We start from the raw sequence: 24,468 nt of genomic DNA on the forward strand, positions 1-24,468 counted from the left end.
TTTGTGTCTGTGTTAATTGGTTTCCCTTTTCTTTGTTGAAGAGGGTCTGTGCAGTCTTTCTGCCTATTTCGCCATCTTGCTGGATCTCTCCTGTCATAAGATTCTTAATTCACACAGTCCCTAAGTATTCTATATAAAAACAAAACCAAACACACTGCCATCCAGTTGATTCCGACTCATAGCGAGCCCCATGTTGGGTTTCCAAGGTCATAAATCTTTATAAAGCAAACTGCCTGGTCTTCCTTCTGTACAGTGGCTGGTGGGTTTGAACCACCAACCTTCTGGTAGCAGTCAAATGCCTTAGGCACTAAACCACCAGAGCTCCCTGAGTATTCCATACCAAAAACCAAATCAAACTCACTGCCCTCCAGTCGGATCCAATTCATAGTGACCCCTCCTTGGGTTTCCAAGGTAATTATCACTACAGAAGTAGATTGCCCAATCTTCCTGCCAAGAGGAGTGGCTGATGGGTTTTAACCACCAGCTCTCTGGTTAGTAGTCAAATGCCTTAGGCACTACGCTACCAGAGCTCATCTGTAGTAAACTTAAAAGACAATATACAACTTTGAGTTCTGATATATCAGTGCTGTTATATAGTCTGTGGAACAGATATGAGTAACTTGTGTTATTCCACCCTCTCCTCTTTTAATTTAACAGTTTTTAGATAATCATATCTTACTCATAGCTTGCTGAAAGCATTGTTTAGGTCTGCATGGCTCGTTCAGGGTGTAAAATAATTGTATCCCCATATCCCATCCTCTTTACTGTGACCATGCAGTCTTGGTTCTAGTTTGTTGCTCACATAGCAAATACAGGTTTAAACATTCAGTTTGCAGAAGGTTTTTGGGTAGTGCAAATGGCTTGTGCTCAACTAATAATCTGAATGTTTGTTGGTTTGAACCCAGTCAGTGGCTCCATGGCAAGCCTGGCTTCTGTATAGATTACAGCCAAGAAAACCCTGTAAAGCAGAGAGCACTTCTAGTCTGTAATCATGTTCACCATGAGTTGGAATCAACTGGGCAGCAGTGGATGTTAGCTGTCTTTTTTATACCCAGAAATTGAAATGATTAAAGTGTAAGCTGACTAGCTGATTTCTCATTGTGAACCTCATTCCTCTTTCTCACACTTTACTTGTGCTATACTATAAAATTTTTTTTGCATACAAGTGCATACACATATATCCGTGTATGAGTATTTGATGCTATGGAGCTCTGGTAGCATAATGCCTAAGGCATTTGACTGCTAACCAGAAGGTTGGCAGTTCAGACCCACCAGCCACTCCTTGCAAGGAAGGTTGGGCAGTCTATTTCCGTGGAGATATTGCCTCGAAATCCAAGGGGGGTTTGCTGAGTCAAATCATTTTGACGGCATGAGTTTGGTGTTTATGTGATACTCATTAACTGTTTAGCTTTTTCAGTTTAATTTAGCAGACACACACACATTTTTTTTTTATGATTCAAATCCTATTTGGTTTAATGAACCACATTACTATCACTTTTTTTTTTTTAATGGGCAGTCATTGAAAATACTAAACTCGATTAAGAAAAATCTTTGGATGAAAAATGTGAATTATATGTAACTACGTAATATTTTCATGGGTTGGAGAGGTCATCACTTAAAACAGAATTAGTTGGTTAGTTGAAATTTGTGGCAGAAAATGTGAGACATTTCAAGAGGAGTAATAACTGCTTTAAAGTTTACAGCTTTATGTTATGAAGCCTAAAATTAGTATTTGAGATTTTAAAGACAAAACAGGGCAATATTCCTGATTAGCACATTAAAAGTCTTCTGAGTATTTGGTATATGGTAAAGATTAATCAGTTAACCAAGTAGAGATTCAACTCTTATCTGCACAATCAAGGTTTCCAAATTACCTTTAATATATATATATTTTGACTTACTGAGCAAAAAAAAAAAGAGTCACGGTGACTTCATTAAAGATATGTTGTTCATTTATTCTGATCTTATATTGATAGATAATACCAGAAGATTTCAGCATAGCAGATAAAATACAGCAAATCCTAACCAACACAGGTTTTAGTGACAAACGGGCCCGTTCCATGGACATAGATGACTTCATTAGGTAATTACATTTTTCTTTTCCTAAGTGTTTACATTTCTTTACCATGACACCTTCAGATTAAGAGACTTAAAGGCTTTTAAGTGGTGTAAGGTGTGCTACCTGGGAGAGTTATTGCATAGCACTTCCGTGGTGTTGAATAGTATTTGGTGTAGAAGATGGAAGCTAGTTAGCTGCAGCAGAATGAACATTTTTTTTTAAGTAAAGAACAGTCAGAGCCAGAAGATAACCAACCTTTGTGTTAATGTGGTGTATCTGTCCTCCCCCTTTCTCCCCATCCCTCATCTCATTCATAATCTTAACATCTTGTCTCTTCAAAGTAGTTTGTAAGGTAGAATGACAGTGACAATTTCTTAAGCTGCAATTGGATGTGATTCTTTTTTCTGAGTTGGAAATAGCTATTAAATAGATCTTAAATATGAAATAATATTATCGGTCATACTTGGTTATTCATTTAGTAATATATAATACAGTTAGTTGTTTTCTAACTGAGGCAAATTCTACACATCTAGAGTATAAGTCAGGTGTGATAATTATCTCAGCGATTCAGACCAAAATATTTGTCTTGAATTAAGCAGGTCAGTCTTATAAAAGCAAAAGCAGCCTTCAGTCACCCAGATTAGCAACCTGCACTCATTTTTAATCATATGTATTTTTTCCTAACTAGTAAGCCAAACTCTTACCCATTTAGCTCAATCACTTTTAAAGCTTTCACGTTCCAGATGCTGAATAAAATTGATTATAGACTGTTATGTCATTGGTTTGACTTTTCTAAGCTGGAAACAGTTCCATATAACTGAGACAAATGTGGTATATATTGTTTTATTGGCTAGCTAGCAGTACTATTGTCTTTGTTAGACATTAAATCTGCAAGATGAACCTAAGTACCTATCTTCCTTTTTTATGCATTATACCTCTTCTGACCTGTTCCTATAGGCCAGTCTATAAATAATTATAGGTCTGAACAGAAAAGATGTAATCTTAACAGCCTTTGTTCTCACCAAACTTCCCTGCTATTGCACATGTGCAGTTTTCCACCTAGAATCTAATAGGTAGCCACAGAGAGAAGAATTATACATATATATTAATCTCACCTTCAACTGCAGTGAGTTCAGAGAGAAGAATGTGCATGTAAGATTACTCATTCATCTGATTTCTGCCTCTAAATCCAAACAGCTTTTTGTTCCTTTAACACGTTGAAGTAGAAAGAGTGCCAAGCCTGGGACAAAGGGAATTCTAACATAATTTGAGTCAAACTTATTATAACTTCGGATGTATGGGCTATGACAAAAAGAGGCACCAACATAGGTGTTATTAATCAATATGTATCTTGTAAATTTATTTGGAGAGTAAGGTTTCTTTAGTGACTGGTATTAGGAGTGTTTCATTGTTTGTTACTGTATTTGTGTTTTAGAATTCATGGTATAGAAACTATACACTGTTATGTGATCCATATTAGTCTTTTAATACCACCTCATTTTGGTTTCTTTGTCAGATTGCTACATGGATTCAATGCAGAAGGTATCCATTTTTCTTAGATTATCTGGAAAACGGAACTTTTCAAGCTCAAGAAAAAAACTGGAATTTTGTATTTTTGAGATGATGTTTGTACCACTGGGACAGTATTTTTTAATACTACTATTGTCATTATCTAAAAGATTAACAATATGAACCCACTGGCCACTCTATGGTAGAAAGATGTGGCAGCTAGCTTCCATAAAGATTTATAGCCTTAGGAACCCTATGGGGAAGTTCTACCCTGTCCTATAGGGATGTCATGAGTTGGAATCGACTAGGTGGCAGTGGGTTTGGTTTTATTTTTGGAGTCAGTTTGGTTTGTTTATATATATATATATATATATATATATAGGGCAGGGTCCAATCCATACATCATAATCTTCAAGTTCAAGAGCCGCAGAGACGCACAAGTTTACCCTTAAACTTATTACTTGTAACAGTTTATTGTTTAAAGATGTTACTCTCCTGTTTACTATGTTATACATTACTATTAAGGACCTTTCTGGGCTCTGTTCCTCAAACGTGAAAAAGTTAAAATAAACTTAACTAGTCACATCTTTCCCATACCATTTCTTCCTTTTATTCACATGTACAGTAAAACATTTGTTTCTTAAAATGTTTTCTTTGCATCTCTTCTTCCTGTTTGTTTATCTTACACAGTTTCTTCTACTAATTTCCCTTGCCTCCCCCCCTTTAGCCACCCTGTACCATCAGACATCAGGGTTCTGTATATCTGAGCCTTTTCCTGCCGCCATGGGTTGTCAGACATTATTATTTCTCAGCATGGCTCCTTTTTTTTTTTTAAAAAAAAAATAAAGCTCAATTTGAGTGAAATTAACTATAAAGTTGTATGTTTTTTCTTGAGGAGACACAGTTACAAGTTTAACAAAATTTCAGAGGGTTTTATGAATCAAAGTGCCCTTTAACTTAAAACATCAATATGTAATACTAAATGCTATTACTGTCCTTTAATAAAGAACTATAGTATTTTATTTATATAATAAAAGTTAAAATATGTTCATTGATAATTTGGCTTTTTTATACTTGATATAAAGAAAATTTCCAAATCAATTTAGTGAAAGTATACTGGGTAAACCCAGAAAGGAAGATGTTTGCCTAAACAGGTATTTTTGAAACCTGGCTTTGATGTCATATATTAACCATTCATACATAATTAAAATAATGCATGTTCTTATTTATTAACACAAGGATATTAGCTTTCAAGTCTGAAAAAGTACTAAAGAATGTAAAATCCAGAAATAAAAGTCAAAGTTACTTTAAATTAATAGCTGCTCTAAGCTACTTTTGTTATGTGAATACTATGTATACTTAGCGTGCTGTTTTTTTTTTTTAAATCTTATAAAACTTATTGACAAAGTTCAGTGTACCATCAAGTGCAAGATTTTAATTTAAAATTTAATTCCGCTTTCTTAGGTAATTCCCTCCCTTCCCTATATGTAAAACCCAACTATAAGATTATCTTTCACCTTCAAGATTTTCTGGTACTAGTTTTTAAAGCATTTTGACTGCTGCCCCAGAATGAAGCTAGTCAATAAAGGCAGCATATTTGTCTATCACAGAACAGCTTCGAAAGACAGTACTCACCTTAATGCAAATAATTAATCTGTTGTGCTTTTAAAATGACCAAGTTCTCTCTTTATTGCCCTTTAGAGTTTGGTTAGCCACAAACTACTTTTGTAACAGCCTCTACAAGGTCACTAGTACCAGTTTCCCATTTCTTGTCTTCTTCTGAAATAAATGCAAGTAGAACATATGTCATAGCTGCAAGAACACCTGAGTCTCTTCCAAAACAAATGTGATTGTACTGAAGTAAATTACCTCTAAAAGTCATTCCACAGATTTATTAATAATCACATTGAAAAATCTACATTTGTTTTAGATTTCATGTTTACAGAGCAGGAGCTTTTTACTGTGGTGTTAGGATTTCTCACAACTACCATGTGATTTCTATGAACAGTGGAGTATCTGGCTCATAAGACTCTCTATTCATAGCTTTCCTTTGGGCCCATAAGAATGAGCTAATAGTTCCCTATAGTAAATCAAAAAAGGATATCCTTGGGAGTCTTTTTTGTTGTTACAGTTAATCTACTCCTGGATGCTATCTTGAGAACTGAGGGAAAACTCCTAGAGAGAAATATAAATCTTTTAACAAAATATTTACATGAGAAGTGGCCAGTTTTTCTTCCCTGGAGTAGCAATCTGTAAAAATAAGTGCTGCCATTTAGAAAAGTAGCATACCCTACAACAATCTACTGGTGAGAATTTCTTGATTTTCCCCATATAAAGGTGAAACATCACATATTAGGTTTGGATGAAGCTTGGGTTAGATCTCTGCCTTTTAAGGCAAAATCAATTTTTTTTTTAGCTGAATTATTAAGGTTGTAAGGTACTGTTTACACTTGGCTTGAACTAACAGCTCTACTGTGGACTATTTTCAATGTACATGTAAATGTTCATGCAGCAGAAGCCAATTCCTTTAACAGAACATTAAAAGGATACATTTTTGGATGCTAATGGATACTTCAACTTAAGTAATGGTATTGGTAAGGATCAAATTGCACTATTAGTCTTGTTAATACAACACTGGAACACACACTGCATATATATGTATTATCCTAAGATAAAACTCTTCTCAGAATTTCATTACTTTTTATTATACACCAACTAGTTTATATTTTAGTTCTTTACAAAGAAAAAAAGCTAAGAAATTATAACCACGTTATATGGTTTTAAAATTCATAATTCCAGATTTCTTTACATATAAGATGGAATGGCCCAGCAGCTATGTCCACTGTCACAGACTTTAGTTCCATTCAATGATATGGCACATCCTGCAAAATTAACTAGTCACACACAAAAAATGTCTCAAATACAGTAAAAATGTACACACAATAAAGGTAATTTACAATGACAAATAAGGAATGTAATTTATCTTTGCTGTGCTTCAGAAATTTAGGGTCAGTAGCCTTAGTCAAGGCACAAAGCAGGAAGAGGTGAGCACAGCTGTCTCCGAGAGAGGGCAAGGTATGTACAATTACTGATGAGGTAAGCATGCACGTAAAGAATTTAAAACCGCTCAGTCTTGCTACAAAAATTGAACAGAGTTAAAAGGAAATGCTGTGGTTTTCCCCAACTACCTGTGGATCAAGTCCACAATCTTTAATTCATCATATAGAAAATAAAATTGGCAATGTTCTCCAAAGTAAAATATTATTTGCATAAATGAAACAAAAATGCTTCACCAATCCCAATTCTTGGTTGTGCCTCCTGGACTGGAAGCATTTTGTAGACAAAGGAGTGTTTCACAGAATTGAAATGTCATTCATGTGAAGGACAAGACATTTTCCACAGACACTTAAAATTTCAAACTTTCAAATGGCCCTTACAGCTGAACCACTGCTTGCTGAAGTAATGAGGTTCTGGGATCCTTTAGCAGCAATGCAGATTTAAAGGGCACGGGGTCTCTTCGGATTGATTTGCTTGCTGGCCTGTTCTTCTTCTTGTAGAGCTGCACGAAAAGATTTCACTTTATCTTGGAAAAGAAAAGAACAAGAGAGAGAATAAGTATTGTGTTACATGCAACACACATGTATATAGTACATACCTTTATGGCTGTACGTTTCCTTTTGGTCTTTGTTGTTTGGAAACACAAATTAAATGCAATGCTCACCTACATCGAATAGTTTTCATTACAGATTCCTGGAAATATTTATCTTTCAACAGGCTTCTGCTCTTTGTAGCACATTTTAGGGTTTAATTTCATTTCCCATCACTTTTGTAATATATGCAGGCTGATGTGTAAAATGTTGTGCATTCACACCCAAAGGGAAACTGTCAGTCTTATTAAACTGTAGAAGACATTTCTTTCAATATTAGGTTATTCTCATACTAAGTCCTATTTTCTCTTTTTCAAGGTATGAGATTTTAAAAGATGTTTTAAGTTTTAAAAATGCTCCCACCCCCAAGCAATACTTTATCTGGCCAAAATGCTGAAGTTATGACATTCTGGACTACCTAACCTCAGAAGAAAAGGAAGATACCAAGTTGGAACCTTAATTTCTTTCCCCTCTTCAGAAGCACAATGATGTTTTAAAAAGTCGGTTATTCTGAAATTTAGAAGAGAATTGAGAATTCTGGATTTGGGGCCTGCTAATACAGCTCGCAAATTTCTTACGTTAATACCAAAATTATCTTTGGTGAATAGATAATCTTAGACAAAAGATTAAAAAAAATAACAAACTATGAAAGGACTGAATAATGGAGTATCTTAATAAACTCAAAACCAAACTTGAGTCGATCCCGACACATAGTGACCCCTCCTTGGGTTTCCAAGGTGGTATCCCTATGGAAGTAGATTGCCCAACCTTCCTTCCGAGGAGTGGCTGCTGGGTTTGAACCGTCAGCCTTCTGGTTAGCAGTCGAACACTATGCTACCAGAGCTCCTAATATCTTAGTAGTAACTTACTAAATCACCACTTGTCTGTCACTTTGTCATACTGTGGTGGACTGCATGTTGCTGTGATGCTGAAAGCTATGCCACCAGTGTTTCAAATACCTGCAGGGCCACCCACAGTGGGCAGGTTTCAGCAGAGATTCCAGACTAAGACAGACTAGGAAGGAGGACACAGCAATCTACTTCCGAAAAAACTGGCCAGTGAAAACCTTATAAATAGCAGAACACTGTCTAATATAGTTCCTTTAAGGAAGACTGGGCAATCTACTTCTGTACAGATACTTCCTTGGAAACCCATGGAGGGGTTGCTGTGAGTTGGGTCTAATATAGTGCCGGAAGATGAGCTGCCTTCTCAAAGCAGAAGAGACACTGAAGAAGTGGATGGAGTGAAGCTTTCTGGACCTTAATTTGCTGATGTGGCATGATTCAAAACGAGAAGAAACAGCTGCAAACATCCATTTAATAATCAGAATATGGAATGTAAGGAGCATGCATCTAGGAAAATTGGAAGTTGTGAAAAAATGAAATACATAAAGATCTATATCCTAGGCATTAACAAGCTGAAATGGACTCGGCTATTTTGAATCAGATAATCATATGGTCTATTATTCCAGGAATGACAGATTAAAGAGGAATGGTATCGCATTCACCATCAAAAAGTACTTTTCACCAACAATTTTTTACATACCTATTTGTATGTGCTATATAAAAAGGTCCATATAGATAATAGAGCTCACAGGGAGCAAAGTTATGATAACTTCTTAGCCACAGCCAAACACCTTGAAGCAGTGAGCCGCTGGGCCTGGGGCTGGGGACCACGCTGGCTCAGGACCATGGTCGTAGGGGACATCAAGCTCAACTGGCATAACACCACTACACAGAAACACTACATTCTACATTCTACTGGGGTCTTAAAAGCGTGTGAGCAGCCATCTAAGATGCAACAATTGGTTTCTCCTCAGTTCTGAAACAAAGGAGAATGAAGAAAATCAAAGACACATGGAAACAATTAGTCCAAGGGACTAGTGGACTATAGGAACTTCAGCCTACAAGACGCCAAGACCAAGAAGAACTAGATGGTGCCTGGCTACCACTGTCAACCACCTGGAAAGGCATCAGAACAGGAGATCAAGGATGGAGTGGGAGAAAAATGTGGAACAAAACTTAAAATCATAAAAAAAAAGACCAGGCTTACTGGTCTGATAGGCACTAGTGAAACCCCTGAGACTATGGCCCCTAATCACCCTTTGGGCCTGGAACTGAACTCACTCCTGTAGCTTCCAGCTAAACAAGAGGCCTCCAAGGTGAATAGTTACACCAGGTAGGTACACTCCTACACTCCTTAAGGAGCCCTGGTAGCATGATAAAGCATTTCGCTGCTAATCAGAATAGCAATTCAAATCTACCAGCTGCTCCTTGGGAGGAAGATGAGGCAATCTACTTCCATAAAGACTTACAGTCTTGGAAACCCAATGGGGGTTATTATGAGTTGGAATTGACTTGATGGCTGTGGGTTTGGATTTTGGTTTTAAGGTACACTACTTAGAACAATTAACCATGGGAAATCAGAAGGGTGACATTTTCATAGGGAGAGCTCAGAGGGCACGAATGTGTATCAAAGAAGGACACAAGGAAAAAGTAACAACAGGGAGGAAGTAGGAAGAGAGCTGTTGTATTATGGGGAATGCAATCAATCCTACAAAACAAAATGTGTATGAACTGCTGAATGGAAAATGAATTTGCTATGTAAACTTTCACCTAAATCACTCATTCACACAGACCCACACCCCAATCTCTCCTGAAGTACAATGCTGTCCATGATAGGATAATATTCATATCCCTATGAGGCAGAATAGTTAATACTACTACTATTCAAATTTAAGCACCAACCACTAATGCCAAAGATGAAGAAACCATAGACTTTTACCAATTTCTGTAGTCTAAAATTGACCATGCATACAATCAAGATATGTTGATAATTACTGGTGACTGGATTTATGAAAGTTGGAAAAAGCACTGGTAGTTGGAAGATATGGCCTTGGTGATAGAAATGATGCCAGAGATGATATGATAGAATTTTTCAAGACCAATGACTTACTCATTGCAATAACATAATTTTTTTCAACAACATAAATGGTGATTATACATGTGGACCTCACCAGATGGAATACAGAGGAAATCAAATTGACTACATCATGCGAAGAGATGATGGAGAAGCTCAGTATCGTCAGTCAGAACAAGGCCAATGACCAATTATGAAACAGACCATCAACTGCTCCTATACAAGTTTAAGTTGAAGCTGAAAAAAACACAAATACGAGGGCCAAAATATGACCCTAATTATATCCTACCTGAATTTAGAGATAATCTGAAGAACAGATTTGATGCATTGAACAATATGACCAAAGACCAGATGAGTTGTGGGATGACATCAAGGACATGAAGAATGCAAAAAGGTCATTGAAAAGACAGGAAAGAGACTAAAATGGATGTCAGAAGAGACAATGAAACTTGCTCTTGAAAGGAGAGTAGCTAAAGCAAATGGAAGAAATGATGAAATAAAAGAGCTGAACAGAAGATTTCAAAGAGCAAATCAAGAGGACAAAGTATAATGAAATATGCAAAGATTTGGAGTTAGAAAATCAAATGGGAAGAACATGCTTGGCATTTCTGAAGCTTCAAGAACTGAAAAAAAAACCTCAAGCCTTGAATTGTGATATTGAAGGATTTATGGGCAAAATACTGAACAATGAAGTAAGCATCAAAAGAAGATGGAAGGAATATGGAAGTCACTGTACCAAAAAGAATTGGTTAACATTTAGCCATTTCAGGAGGTACCATATAATCAAGAACTAATGTTATTCAGGGAAGAAGTCCAAGCTACACTAAAGGTACTGGTAACAAACAATTACCTTTTATGGTTGAGAGAATGGGACAGTGAATAAGGAACACTACAGAAGAATAGTGACTGTACCATGGACTGCTAGAAGAACGAACAAATATGTCTTGGGGGAAATATAACCAGAATGCTCCTTAGAAGTGAGAATCACTAGGCTTCCTCTCTCATACTTTGGTCATGTGGTCAGAAGGGATCAGTCTCTTAAGGAAGATATCATGTTGGAGTAAAGCAGAGGGTCAGTGCAAAAGGAGAGGACCCTTCACAAAATGGACTGACACAGTGGCTACAATGATGGCCTCAAGCATAGCAAAGATCATGAGAATGATGCAACACTGGGCAGTGTTTTTGTTCTGTTGTACATAGGCTCACTATTAGTCATAGTGACTTGACAGTATCTAACAATAACTTATCAAAAATTATGAGTATGCATGGGACCTGAGGAAATTAAAGACAGGCAGTCAACTAAGTTGAATGATATATATTGGATGAGAGAAAATATCAGAATACGTGATGATCTGTCTTCAAAATAAAACCCATAGAGAAAAGTTTACTGAATTATGGCAGGTCAGAAATGATCAAAAACAATTTAAAACGAGGATTGAACAAAGAACATGAAAAATGTAAATTTCAGAAACCCTATTGTTAGCTGTCATGTCGATTCTGACTCATTGTGATCCCAAGTGTACAGAGGAGAACTGGCTACAGAGGGTTTTCAAGGCTGTGACCTTTAGAAGCACATCATCAGGCCTTCTGAGGCATCTCGAAGTAATTGTAAACCTCTAATCTTTCATTAGTAGTCCAGTACTTAACCATATCTGTCACATCTGTGTAAGCAATTCTGAATGCAGCAAATGGACACTGTTAATTTTAAAGTATAGCATATGATTTCAAGTAACCAACTGCACAGAGTCTTAAGAGTTAAGCAACTTATTTACTACTAAAAACTAGAAATTTCAATCTGGTTTCACATTGCATTGTGCATGCATACATGCACACACACATATTAACACAGCCAACTAGGTTGCCAATTCCTAAGGTGAGCACAGAGAAGAAATGCGTGTGGGCAATCATGACAGATGCAAGAAGTTGCTTCAGTGGCCACTTCACAAGGAAGTCTTCCTGAAAGCTCCTACTTAACTTTTTTTTCTTTTTTTTAACAAACAAGTGTTCAGAGTACAAAGATGACAAGATACACAGAAAGAAGATGCAGATCAGAGGCTATAGAATGATGACCCTGAACAGTCCTAATCCAAAGGAAAAATTCTTAAAACATCAGCCAGCTGGCCGAACAGGTAGGGCAGGCCAGGAAGCGGTGGGAGTCAGATTTGGAGGGCCGGAACATGTAGGGCAGGCTGGGAAGCAGGAGCAGAGTGGTTTGAAACAGTGGTTTGAAGCTAAAGGAGATGAACTTGTCTGTCAGTTTTTCGCCCTGTGATCGCTTGAGTGTTGGTGTGAGGCTGGCGTCTGTGCCACCAGTGTTACAAATGTCAGCAGGGTTATCCATGAGGGACAGGTTTCAGCGGAGCTCCCAGACTAAGAGAGGCTTGGAAGAAGGACGGGGCCATCCTCTTCTCAAAGAACTGGCCAGTGAAAACCTTATGAACAGCAGTGAAACACTGTCTGATATATTACTGGACAACTTTATGAATAATCCTGAAACACTGTCTGATAAAATGTCGAAAGATGAGCCCCTCAGGTTGGAAGGCCCTCAAAATACTACTGGGAAAGAGCTGCCTCCTCAGAGTAGAGCCGACCTTGATGTAGATGGAATAAAGCTTTTGGGACCTCCATTTGCTGATATAGCTTGACTCAAAATGAGAAGAAACAGCTGCAAACATCCATAAAGATTGATATCGCAGCCATTAGCAAGCTGAAATGGACCAGTTTTAGCCATTTTGAATCTGACAACCATATGATCTACTATGCTGGGAATGACAAGAAGAATGGCGTGGCATTCATCATCACAAAGAATATTTCAATATCTGTCCTGAAGTACAATGCTGTCAGTGATAGGATAATATCCATATGCCTACAAGGAAGACCAGTTACTACTATTATTCAAATTTACACAATACCCACCAAAGCCAAAAATGAGGAAATTGAAGATTTCTACAAACTTCTGAAGTCTGAAATTGACTGAACATGCAATCAAGATGTGTTGATTATCACTGGCAACTGGAATGCAAAAGTTGGAAAAAAAGAGGACTCACTAGTAGTTAGAAAAATGGCCGTGGTGAGAGAAATAACGCTGAAGATCACATGACAGAATTTTGCAGAACTAATGACTTATTCATTGCAAATACCTTTTTTCAACAACACAAACGGTGGCTATACATGTGGACTTCACCAGGTGGACTACACAGGAAATCAGAATGACAAGAGGCAAGAGGTGGTGGAGAAGCTCACTATCTTCAGCCAAAACAAGGCCAGGAGCTGCTTGTGGAACAGACCATCAACTGCTCATATGCAAGCTCAAGCTGAAGTTGAAGACAATTAAAACAAGTCCACGAGAGCCAAAATATGACCTTGATCATATCCCTCTTGAATTTAGAGGCCATCTGAAAAACAGATTTGATGCATTGAACACCAATGACTGAAAACCAGAGGAATTATGGGATGACATCAAGAACATCATCCATGAAGAAAGCAAAAGGTCATTAAAAAGACAGTAAAGGAAGGAAGAAAAGACCAAAATGGATGTCAGAAGAGAATCTGAAACTTGCCCTTGAACAGAGAGTAGCTGAAGCAAATGGAAGAAATGACAAGATAAAAGAGCTGAACAGAAGATTTCAAAGAGTAGCTCGAGAAGACAAAGTCAATTATTAGGATGAAATGTGCAAAGACCTGGAGTTAGAAAACCAAAAGAATATGCTTGGCGTTTCTCAAGATGAAAGAACTGAAGAAAAAATTTAAGCCTCGCGTTGAAATACAAGATTCTATGGACAATCTATTGAATGATGCAGGAAGCATCAAAAGAAGATGGAAGGGATACATAGAGTCACTATACCAAAAAGAACTGGTCAATGTTCATCCATTTCAGGAGGTAGCATATGATCAAGAACCAATGGTACTGAAGGAAGAAGGTGAAACTCTGCTGAAGGAATTAGCAAAAAGCAGGGCTCCAGGAATTGATGGAATATCCACTGAGATGTTTCAACAAACAGATGCTGCGCTGGAGGCACTCACTCGGTTATACCAAGAGATTTGGAAGACAGCTACCTGGCTAACTGACTGGACAAAATCCATATTTGTACCCATTCCAAAGAAAGGTGATCCCACAGAATGTGGACACTGTCAAACAAAATCATTAATATCATATGCAAGTAAAATCTTACTGAAGATAATTCAAAAATGGTTGTAGCAGTATACTGACAGAGAACTTCTAGAAATGCAAACTGGATTAACAAGAGGATGTGGAACGAGGGATATCATTGCTGATGTCAGATGATCTTGGCTCAAAGCAAAGAATACCAGAAAGATGTTTACTTGTGTTTCACTGACTATGCAAAAGTATTTGCTGTGTGGATCATAAAAATTATGGATAAAACATGGAGAAGAATGGGAATTCCAGAACACTTAATGGTACTCATAAAAAGCCTGTACATAGACCAGGAGGCTGTTGTTCAACAAGGGGACACATGATGGTTCAAAATCAAGAAGGGAATGTGTCAGCATTGTGTCCTTTCACCATATTTATTAACAACCTGAGATACACTGATGACACAACTGTGCTTGCTGAAAGTGAGTCAATGACTTGAAGCACTTACTGATAAAGGCTGAAGACTACAGTCTGCAGTATGGATTACACCTCAATATAAAGAAAACAAAAATCCTCACATTGGACGAATAAGCAGCATCACGATAGATGGAGGAAAGACTGAAGTGGTCAAAGACTTCATATTGCTTGGATCCACAATCAACACCAATGGAAACAGCAGTCAAGATATCAGACTGCTGTATATCAAGATATACAGCACTGGGCAAATCAGCCAAAAAGGATCTCTTTCAAAGTGCTGAAGAGTAAAGATGTCTCCTTGAACACTAAGGTGCACCTGACCCAAGCCATGATATTTTCAATCACCTCATATACATGTGACAGCTGGACAATGAATAAGGAAGACTGAAGAAGAGTTGATGCTTTTGAGTTGTGGTGTTGGCAAAGAATAGTGAAAGTACTATGGACTGCTAACAAATCTGTCCTGGAAGAATTGCAGCTGGAATGCTCCTTGGAAGTGAGCATGGCCAGACTTTGTCTCACCTACTTTGGTCATATTATCAGAAGGGACTATTCCCTGGAGGAGAATGTCATGCTTGGTAAAGTGGAGGGTCAATGGTCAATGGAAAAGGGCAAGGCCCTCAAAAAGATGGACTGACACAGTGGCTGCAATGATGGGCCCAGGAATAGCAGGAATTGTGGGGCTGATGCAGGACTGGGCAGTGTTTCATTCCATTGTACACAGGGTCGCTGTTAGTCAGAGATGACTCAATGGCACCCAACAACAACAACAACCTGAAACCTCCTATTTAATTTTTTTTTTTAACAAGCAAATGTTCAAAGAAAAAAGATGACAGGATGCACAGAAAGAAGATGCAGACCAGAGGCTATAGAAAGATGACCCTGAATAGTCCTAATCTAAAGGAAATAATTCTTAAAAGCATCAGTCTAGTAACCTAAAGATCTGAATGTGTATATTTAATTTACTAATTTGTTGAAATACATTTTTTTTAAATCATGAGATCTTTTCTCTTTAAGACTTAAAAAAAAAAAAATCAAGATGACTAGAAAGAACTGGGAATGACATTCCATGTTTTTTAGACTATCTTTGTCTTTATACCTCTGGAAAGAAAATGGCTACACAGTGCCCATCATTTTCACTTAAGAAAACCTCTTGTAATATGAAGTCCTCCCATTCATATACATACAAACACCAATCAGATTTCAAACACTAAAATGAGAAAACCATTACCCCGTAGCTCAGTTAAAATGTCTATTTTTTGCTCAAGAATAGCTTCAAGTTGTGTAGCATATGAATCTACATCATAGTCTACTTCTTCCGTCATCTCTAGGAGAGCTTTTTCATCTTCTAACCATCGAATAGATTCCTAAAAGAACAAAAATTAAATAACTCAATAAGCCTCTCTGTAAGACAGAAATATAATCAAACATACTTAACACCACATTCTCGGAAATATTAATAAACGTTAAATATTTTAATTCACAGATAGTAAAATTAAGGAATATCTTCTTAAATTCAAACACAAACACACATATATGATGGGCCAAATAAGATGATTTAATTTTCCTATTTTTCTTCTTCCTCGTAGGAGGCAATTAATCAAACACAAATATCAATGAGCAATGTCAAGTCTCAAAACCTTGAGAGCTATCCTTAAACAGGCAGAATGGAAGTAATAAAGCTACTGAGAAATATTATGATGGAGTTAGTGCCTAAGGCAGAAGCTCTGGTAGCATAGTGGCTAAGATACTTGACTGCTAACCAGAAGGCTGGCGGTTCAAACCCACCAGCCACTCCTCAGAAGGAAGATGGGGCAATCTACTTCCATAGTGATACTGCCTTGGCAACCCAAGGAGGGGTCGCTATGAGTTGGGTCCAACTCAACGGCACAGTAGCAACAACAACAAATTGCCTACGGCATCTGACTGCTATCCAGAAGGCTGGTGGTTCAAACTCACTAGCCACTCCTCGGAAGGAAGATTGGGCAAAATCTACTTCCATAGTGATACTGCCTTGGAAACCCAAGGAGGGGTTGCTATGAGTTGGATCTGACTGCATGGCAGTGAGTATGGTAACCTAGAACTTCTAAGTCATGTAGAATTAACATATGAGTTGGGACCTCACAGTAGCTGGGCCAAGACTTAACTGTAACTTTTATACACCAGCTCTTCAAAATTATTATGACTATAAAGGACCAACAACAGCAATTTTAGGAGAGTCAAATTAATCCACTAAAAAGTAGTTATTTATTATGCAGAAATGCCACGAGGAAACTCTTGATTTTTAACCAATTATAAATATATGGAATTAAGAGTTACATTTTCTTGCAATGGCATAATCATAGTTAATGAAGTGAGTTTATTATGAATAACTTTTTTTTGATATGAAAATGGGTAGTTTCAAGCTTTTTAGGATACTTACAATCTCAACTTTCCAAGTATCAATGCATTTTAATGGCTACTTGAAACTAGATTACACATCACCAGGCAGAAGAGGTTAACCCAACTATAAATACCTATTAGAAAGTACACCTACTCCTCATTTATCAACTATCTTGTTACCCAACATTTTGCATTTAGGACAATCTGAGGACTTTAAGCATTAATGACATATGTCTGGCAGCAGTGAACACCAAGGTGCAAGGTGAGAGTAACACTGGCTGTGATGGTTAAGATTATGTGCCATCTCGGCTGAGTCGTGATTCTCAGTGGTTTTAAAGATATGTATGATGTAATTTGGCAGTTACATAATGATGTAGTCATCCTCCATTTTCAAATAATGCAGATTTTTTACATAATGACCTAATCTTTGGAACCTAAACATGTTGATAAGTGAGGAGTGCGTGTATACAGGTATGCAATGCTTAACAACCACAAAACATTCTGTGAAATAAGAGTATTATACACACACACACACACACACACACAAAATGCTGTTTACACAATGTCCAAACCACATAATGTCTATGGTCACATGGCTTGTGTAGCGCCCTAGGCCTGAGCCTGAGTGAGTGCTCTCTGTGGCTACGCTCTCTCCAACCATGTCCTTCTCCATGGGCACAATGCTCTCAGCTGGGAAGAGAAGGTAGAGGAGTGTTTGTTCCTGACTTAGCGGTGCTGGTGCCCCTCCCTTCTTCAGCTGTTACAGTGGCAGAAGGTGGGACCTTAGCTCTGAGCGAAGGTCTGCAGCCTTATGAGCTGAAGGGGCTTCTACACTGAGACTCCTACCTCCACTCAGATAGTAAGGATGGGGGTCCCAGGTATGCACACCTTCCTCAGGGAAGATGACAGCCCTAAGGGACAATCAAGAGTCTCCTCCTGCCCCATTGTACACCTGCAGCCGGTGTGGCAAGGCCTTCATCTGGACCTCTGAGCTCATCAAGCATCAATGCATCGACACAGGTGAGAAGCCCTCTGAGGGCAGCAATGCTTTCCCATGGCTGCTCCTTCTTCTGGCACCTGTGAAGCCCTGAGTGAAATCCTTCACCTGCAGCACCTGTGGCAAGGCCTTTGGCCAGAGCTTGCAACTCATCCAGCACAAAAGGATCCACTACAGGGAATAGATGAGACTGGTGAGGGACACCAGCCTATGTTAAGGATCCTGTCTGCCTACCCTCCTGTGTGGTCACCCAGCTCTGCATGCCCAATATCCCCAATAAATCCTTTCTGGTTGCTGGAAAAAACAACAAACAAACTTTATGGGACCATCGACATATGTGTGATTGGATATTGTCCAAAGGGATATTATATGGCAAACTCTATATTTATCAATTAGCAAAAATACACACACCTCAGTTTTTTTTTTTTATCTGCTATACTCCTAATTTTTAAAAACAAAACCTTATTTTGAGAAATAATAGATTATAGTATGAAGTAACAATATATGTAATTGTAAAAAGAATACTGAATTGAATGCTCAATTCTTCCAAGCAACAGCTATGAAACTTCAGGGTACCTCATTTATAAAATGGGAAATGATGGTCTTTATATGACACCTTTTTCCAAGGACACACAACAATTTTCTTAATTACAAGTATCTTTTTGTGATTTAATCTGAACATTTAGGCCTTCAAGGAGATTCTTATAGAAGAGCTTAACTATCCTGGCAGTTTTAATGAACTTACATCCAGTTATGAAATAGTTCTCACATATCTGAGCCCTTTTCCAAGTGGCTAGAATAATCTAAAGCTGAGGTACCTTAATATCTGTTTACAGATAAAGATTTCTTTAACATCAGAGAAGGGACACAGTTCAATTAAGGGCAACTGAATCATTATTCATTTTTTCCTCAGGAAGTATCCATAGTACTATAGGAAGTCAGAAGGGGAGCAAAGGCAAGTCGACACACAGGCTCCATAAAGACTGACTGCTATCTTCCTTTACTCATAAATATCACCACCCAGGATATTTTCTTTTTAAAAAATGGGAAATAAAGAAGGATCATACCATACAGTAAGCATACTTTTAATAGATGAAACACAATGGGATGAACAGTTACTGCCACACACAGGGGCATAACACCCCTCACTCAACCTGTCACTAACAGCTCAGTCATGGCAATAACTCTCCAGCTTCCTGAAGCTGTCTTTTTTTTTTTTTTTCCAAAGACTGATACTTCTTCAACTGCTCTAATGTCCTTTAGAAGAGTCTGTCTTACTGCTGTCAAATAAATGGGCTTAACCTGAAGAAAGGGGTAGTGGTGGGCAGAAGTTCAATGATTCTTTGAAATGAACAAGTGACAAAAAACAAAGGGGTAGAAGAGTGGTAAATAAAGTTGATCTTTTCATCATGGTGCAAAGAAAGATTGTTTTGTAGCCATCATACATTTTATTTCAAATTTACAATATCCTATGTTTTATACAAGGAACTCTGGTAGCACAGTGCCTAAGGTATCTGACTGCTAACCAGAAGGTTGATGGTTCAAACCCACAGCCACTCTGCAGAAGCAGGACTGGGCAATCTACTTCCTAAGATTTACCACCTCAAATCCCAATGTGGGTCAGTATGAGTCAGAATCGACTCAACATCTGTGGGTTTTTGGGCTATGTTTTATATACATATTCTCATATGAGAGGTGTGGAAAGCTTTTGAAGTAAATAATTTGGCCACTGGTGCTGGTTCCTGCAAATCTGACCATACCTGGAAGCTAACCAGACCAAGAGGGACCACCTGGCCCTATGCTGACAAAGCCTCAGGGGCCATGATATAATCTATCATGACCACAGGGTGAAGCCAGTAAAGTCCCTGGCTGACAGAGGCTCAATGGAGCTTTCTGGATGTTGAGAGCAATCATCCAATGTTGGGAAGTTAAGTGCATTCCCTGGGGGGACATGGAAGCTGTGCACCGAAATCCCTCCCAAACTGCCCTGGAGTTTTTGAGTTGTTCAAATGGAATAGCAGACATAAAAAATAGAGGTGGAGTGATGCTTACTGATCTAGCGCAAGATAAATGAGGATGAGACAGAAAGGGCTGCCTCGATGCAGCTATGGTCTGGACTGACTGGGAAAAGCAAGCTCAGACTTCTACAGGACGTAGTTGGTGTGTGGAATGGGACTTATTCACCACACATTTCGTTTGGGTAATCTCAGCCTCCTCAGATTGAACTGATATAACCGACACAGCAGTGTGAGCTAGCTTTGAGAAGTCTGACATTGTAACATATATAAATATTTTTTAGAATAGCAGGATATTCAAAGAATTTGGAAAATCTTAATTTATTTAATGAAAAATTTTGATGACAGGTTCTGTGTTACCTGGAACACTGCTCTGTGATCTTCTACAACTTGTTCTTCCATTTCTACCATTTGTGAGACAGCTTCATGGAAAGTAAACAATTGTGGAGAAACTTCTTCTTCCTTAAAATAAAAAGAGTTTTGTAAAAAATATGCTATGAAGTTTGTATTTTAAATGCTATAAAGGCTATTTTTTCAATGTAATTTGTAAAACTAACTGTCATTTAGAATTTGAGAAATTTTGAATAGGAAAGACTATGAGAAAGTTCCAAATTCTTTCTATGGATCAAAAATATTTAATGTAATACTCAATAATATAACCCAAATTTAAACATGTAAGTTAGAAAAACATAAACCCATTTTATTGCAGAATTACAACAGAAGGGTAATAGGGTAATTTACATATCTTAAGTTTTGTTTATCAGAAGAGAGATACCAAGATATTATCTTTTATGACTGTGATGTTCAAATTGATGCTCTGAAGGGCTATTGGGTGCTGTTGTCTCATGGGGTTTTCTAGGCTTTAATCTTTACTGAAGCAGACCACCAGGTCCTTTTCCTACACAGCTACTGGGTAGGTTCAAACTGCAACTCTTTCAGTTAGCAGCCCAGCACTCAGACCATGCACCACCAGACCTCCTTTCCAAAGGATTACCTCTTACTATTTTTCAAAACTGCAAGGCACAGATCAGGCCTAATTAGCATGATGATGTTATATAAATGTTTCAAATACTAATCTCAGCCAAAATACAGTATATGTTTTTATTATAATCTTGGATGCTAAACTTGGTTCTTTAGTATTTTATGGGAAGAATATTGTCTGAATCTGTGTAATTCAACAAATATAATTTGGGTATTACAATCATCAGAAAATCTGTGAGGAAGAGGAGGAGAAAAAAAGGATGAAATAGCTATACTCTATAGCAAGTGGAAAAAGCCAATTAAACCCAAGCTCTGGCTACTATAGGTAAAGCTTGATCACTTCCTGCTCTACAACAGTTCTTTAAAAGTGCCACTTTTACTGGCCCAAAATATGTAAGACTGCATGTATTTTATGGTAACTGGAAGACAGCTGATGAATTTTAATAAAGCATTTTATGAAGCCTGTGAAACTGTAATATTCATAATTGCACTATACAATGCACATAATTAGTTGTTATGGGTATCCTGACAATTTACAATTGTACTTCATCAATAAGAAAACCACTCACATATACAACATATCCACGTTTTGACTCTACATTAAGTCAAAACTTCCCTGGACTAGCTATCTTCTTTGAGCTTCTTTCCTAACCCCATAATTTACTTCTTCAAAATGTGGCTCAAGTGATGAAGACAACTATGTAGAAGTATACATAACACTTTTCAATGAAATTTCAGTAGAAAAAAAGATGTTTTAAATAAAATGATTCATATATTATACATATTTATTTATTAAATGAAACACTGTAAGTAAACATTTGACTCTTTCATCAATAAACTACCTCCTAAAGGTATTTATAATTAAGTTAATCAAATAACTTTTTCTCTTTAGGAAAAGCTACCTTTTATCAGAGCATGAAGGCATTCTCTAATACACACATTCAATATACCTTTACTCACTTTATCTGCCCAGCTCACTCCCAAGCCTAAAAATGTCCTCTCTTTTCCTTTGTTTCAACATATTAAGCAAGTTTCTATCATGTTCACGTGGTCTAGTGATAATACTTTTTTTTTCTATATAAATTTCTTCTACTTCTGGAATTTAATGCATTTGAATATACTCTCATCTGTCTACCTATATTAGTTTTATCTTTAAGACATGCCCTAGACTCTATCACCTTTATCTTTAAGACATATCCTAGACTCTATTCCCTTTTAAACTACTGTTAAGACTTTGTATAGTAATAATATATACACATACATACCCCATACTTACCTAAATGTTAATGCTAAACCATCTCAAGATAGTTCCCCAGAGAAGGCAAAATTCACTTTCTCTCAAGAAGAACTCATGATATCATAGTTACAGCCTTTGGATTAATTTTTTGTCACCTACTCAAACTCTTCAAATTAAGGACCCTGTAGAGACCCTAACTGTTAAGAATAAAATGGGAAAATATGCTATGGGGACTACCTGTCTTATTCTGATTTTCCATGTATTTGGAAAGCACCATATATAATTATAATGCAGAGTTTAACAGATTCTAAGAACAAACACAGTCAACTTCAAACTTTTGGGGCTAGAAGATGGACTGAGGCCAGAATCTCATCTTTAGTTATCTAATTTCTATGGTTCAAAGTTTAGAATTCTCACTTTAAAATAGGGGTTATGGATTGAATTGTGTCTCCTCAAAATACGTGTTGTAAACCCTAGTCCCTATACCTGTAGTTATAATCCCATTTGGGATTTTTTTTTTTTGTGATGTTAAGGAGGCAGTATCAGTGTAGGGTGTGTCTTAAACCAATCTCTTTTGAAATAAGAAAAAGGGCAAACTATGCAAGGAAGCACCTTTAAGAGAAGACAGATCCCATGCCAGATAAACATCACCAAGCAGGCAAGGAACAGAAGATGAAAAGAAACAAGGACCTTCTCCCAGAGCCAGAACTCTGAATTTGAACTGCTAACTTTCAAAACTATGAGAAAACATATTTGTTAAAACCCCTACTTGTGGTATTTCTGTTACAGTAGCACTAGATAAGACTTCACATTTTCTCAACTTTATCATTACTGGCATTTTGGGCTAGATAATTCTTTATGTAGGGTTAAGTATATTGTAGGATGTTTAGCTGTATCCGTTGCCTCTATCCAGTACATGCCAGAAGTACTACCTCAGTTTTGACAACCAAAAATGCTTCCAGACATTTTGCCTCAGGAGGCCAAATCACCACCCCTGGGTGAAAAGCAAACGAAAAATACCATGTTCATTTGTTACTTCAGGATATTTTTAATACCTGCTAGAAACTATAAAAAGTAGCTAACAACTAATTGTGAAGTAACACAGGGATATGCTGACATTAAATGTGCTTATAAAGAATATTTTATTGCAGGTAGCAAATAGGTTAGTCAACACAAGATTTGGCTGTGGAATAAAAAAGACTTAGGTTTTAATCCTAGCTTCATCACTTATTAATTTGTAAGATCTTGGTAAAGTTATTTAATCTCTTAGAATATCAGTTTTCTCAGCTAGAAAGTAGGGATAATGATACTACCATCACACAGAGTTATGAGTGAGCACTAAATCAAGTAATAAATAAGATTCTTAGCAAATATGTATGTCATTTAGTAAGCAATTAATATATGCCACCTTATATCATTATGGGAAAATTCTCAAACAGGATTCATAATGGGGAAAGAATGATAAAAAACTATATAAAGCACACATTAAAAAAAAATAACTATCGTATCTTCATGTAAATAACACGTTATATAGTTTTTGCAAACCATGCAAACCCCTTGCACATTAGTCTCCTATGCTTGAGTGCATCTGTATGTGAAAAAATATGGTACATAAATAACTTTTACATCTCACACACAGAAAGGAAGCCCTCTCCCCACTATATTAAAAGCAATTATATTAAAGGATGTATCATTATGCATTTTTTATTTCTTTGTATCTTTCTATCATTATATAATAGGTATGTATTGTTTCCTTATTTTTTTGAGTAATTGGGGAAACAAGTTTTTAAATTATGAAATATCACTAAATATTCCAAACCCACAGAAAAGCAAACAGATTTAACAAATACTAATGTTTTGCCATGTTTGGCTTTTGATCTTCCTTAAAATAAATTATTGATAGAGTTCATGTACCTTTTTAATATATATGTATGTCCACAATTCTTTTGCTTTATATATGATATACTATATGTATAATTCTTTAAATTGTTTTTTTCTTGTAAGTTTAAAAAAAAATCCAAATTTTATGAAAAAAGGAGAGTTGGTGCAACTACATATCAAGAAAATCATTCATCATGACCAAGTGGGGTTCATATCAGGTATGCAGGGATGGTTCAACATTAGAAAAACAATCAACTTCATCCACCAC

General features: G+C 37.0%; 2 protein-coding genes across 2 annotated transcripts in view; one reads left to right on the top strand and one right to left on the bottom strand.

Moving 5' to 3' along the window:
* Positions 1-3,618, top strand: part of DIMT1 (DIM1 rRNA methyltransferase and ribosome maturation factor) — a 17,142-nt gene extending 13,524 nt beyond the window's left edge. The window contains exons 11-12 of the mRNA XM_007951556.2: positions 1,977-2,083; positions 3,576-3,618. Of these exons, the coding sequence (XP_007949747.1) occupies positions 1,977-2,083; positions 3,576-3,618 (150 nt within the window). The remainder of the gene's footprint in view (positions 1-1,976; positions 2,084-3,575) is intronic.
* Positions 3,619-7,065: 3,447 nt separating this feature from the next.
* KIF2A (kinesin family member 2A) overlaps positions 7,066-24,468 on the bottom strand; it is a 120,166-nt gene continuing 102,763 nt past the window's right edge. The window contains exons 19-21 of the mRNA XM_007951557.2: positions 20,462-20,563; positions 15,939-16,074; positions 7,066-7,151 (exon numbers count right to left, since the gene is read on the bottom strand). Coding sequence (XP_007949748.1) covers positions 7,066-7,151; positions 15,939-16,074; positions 20,462-20,563 — 324 coding nt within the window. The remainder of the gene's footprint in view (positions 7,152-15,938; positions 16,075-20,461; positions 20,564-24,468) is intronic.

This window comes from Orycteropus afer, unplaced genomic scaffold (assembly GCF_000298275.1).
Source record: "Orycteropus afer afer isolate SDZICR_OR568_19922 unplaced genomic scaffold, OryAfe1.0 scaffold00298, whole genome shotgun sequence".
In the NCBI taxonomy this organism is placed as follows: Eukaryota; Metazoa; Chordata; class Mammalia; order Tubulidentata; family Orycteropodidae; genus Orycteropus; species Orycteropus afer.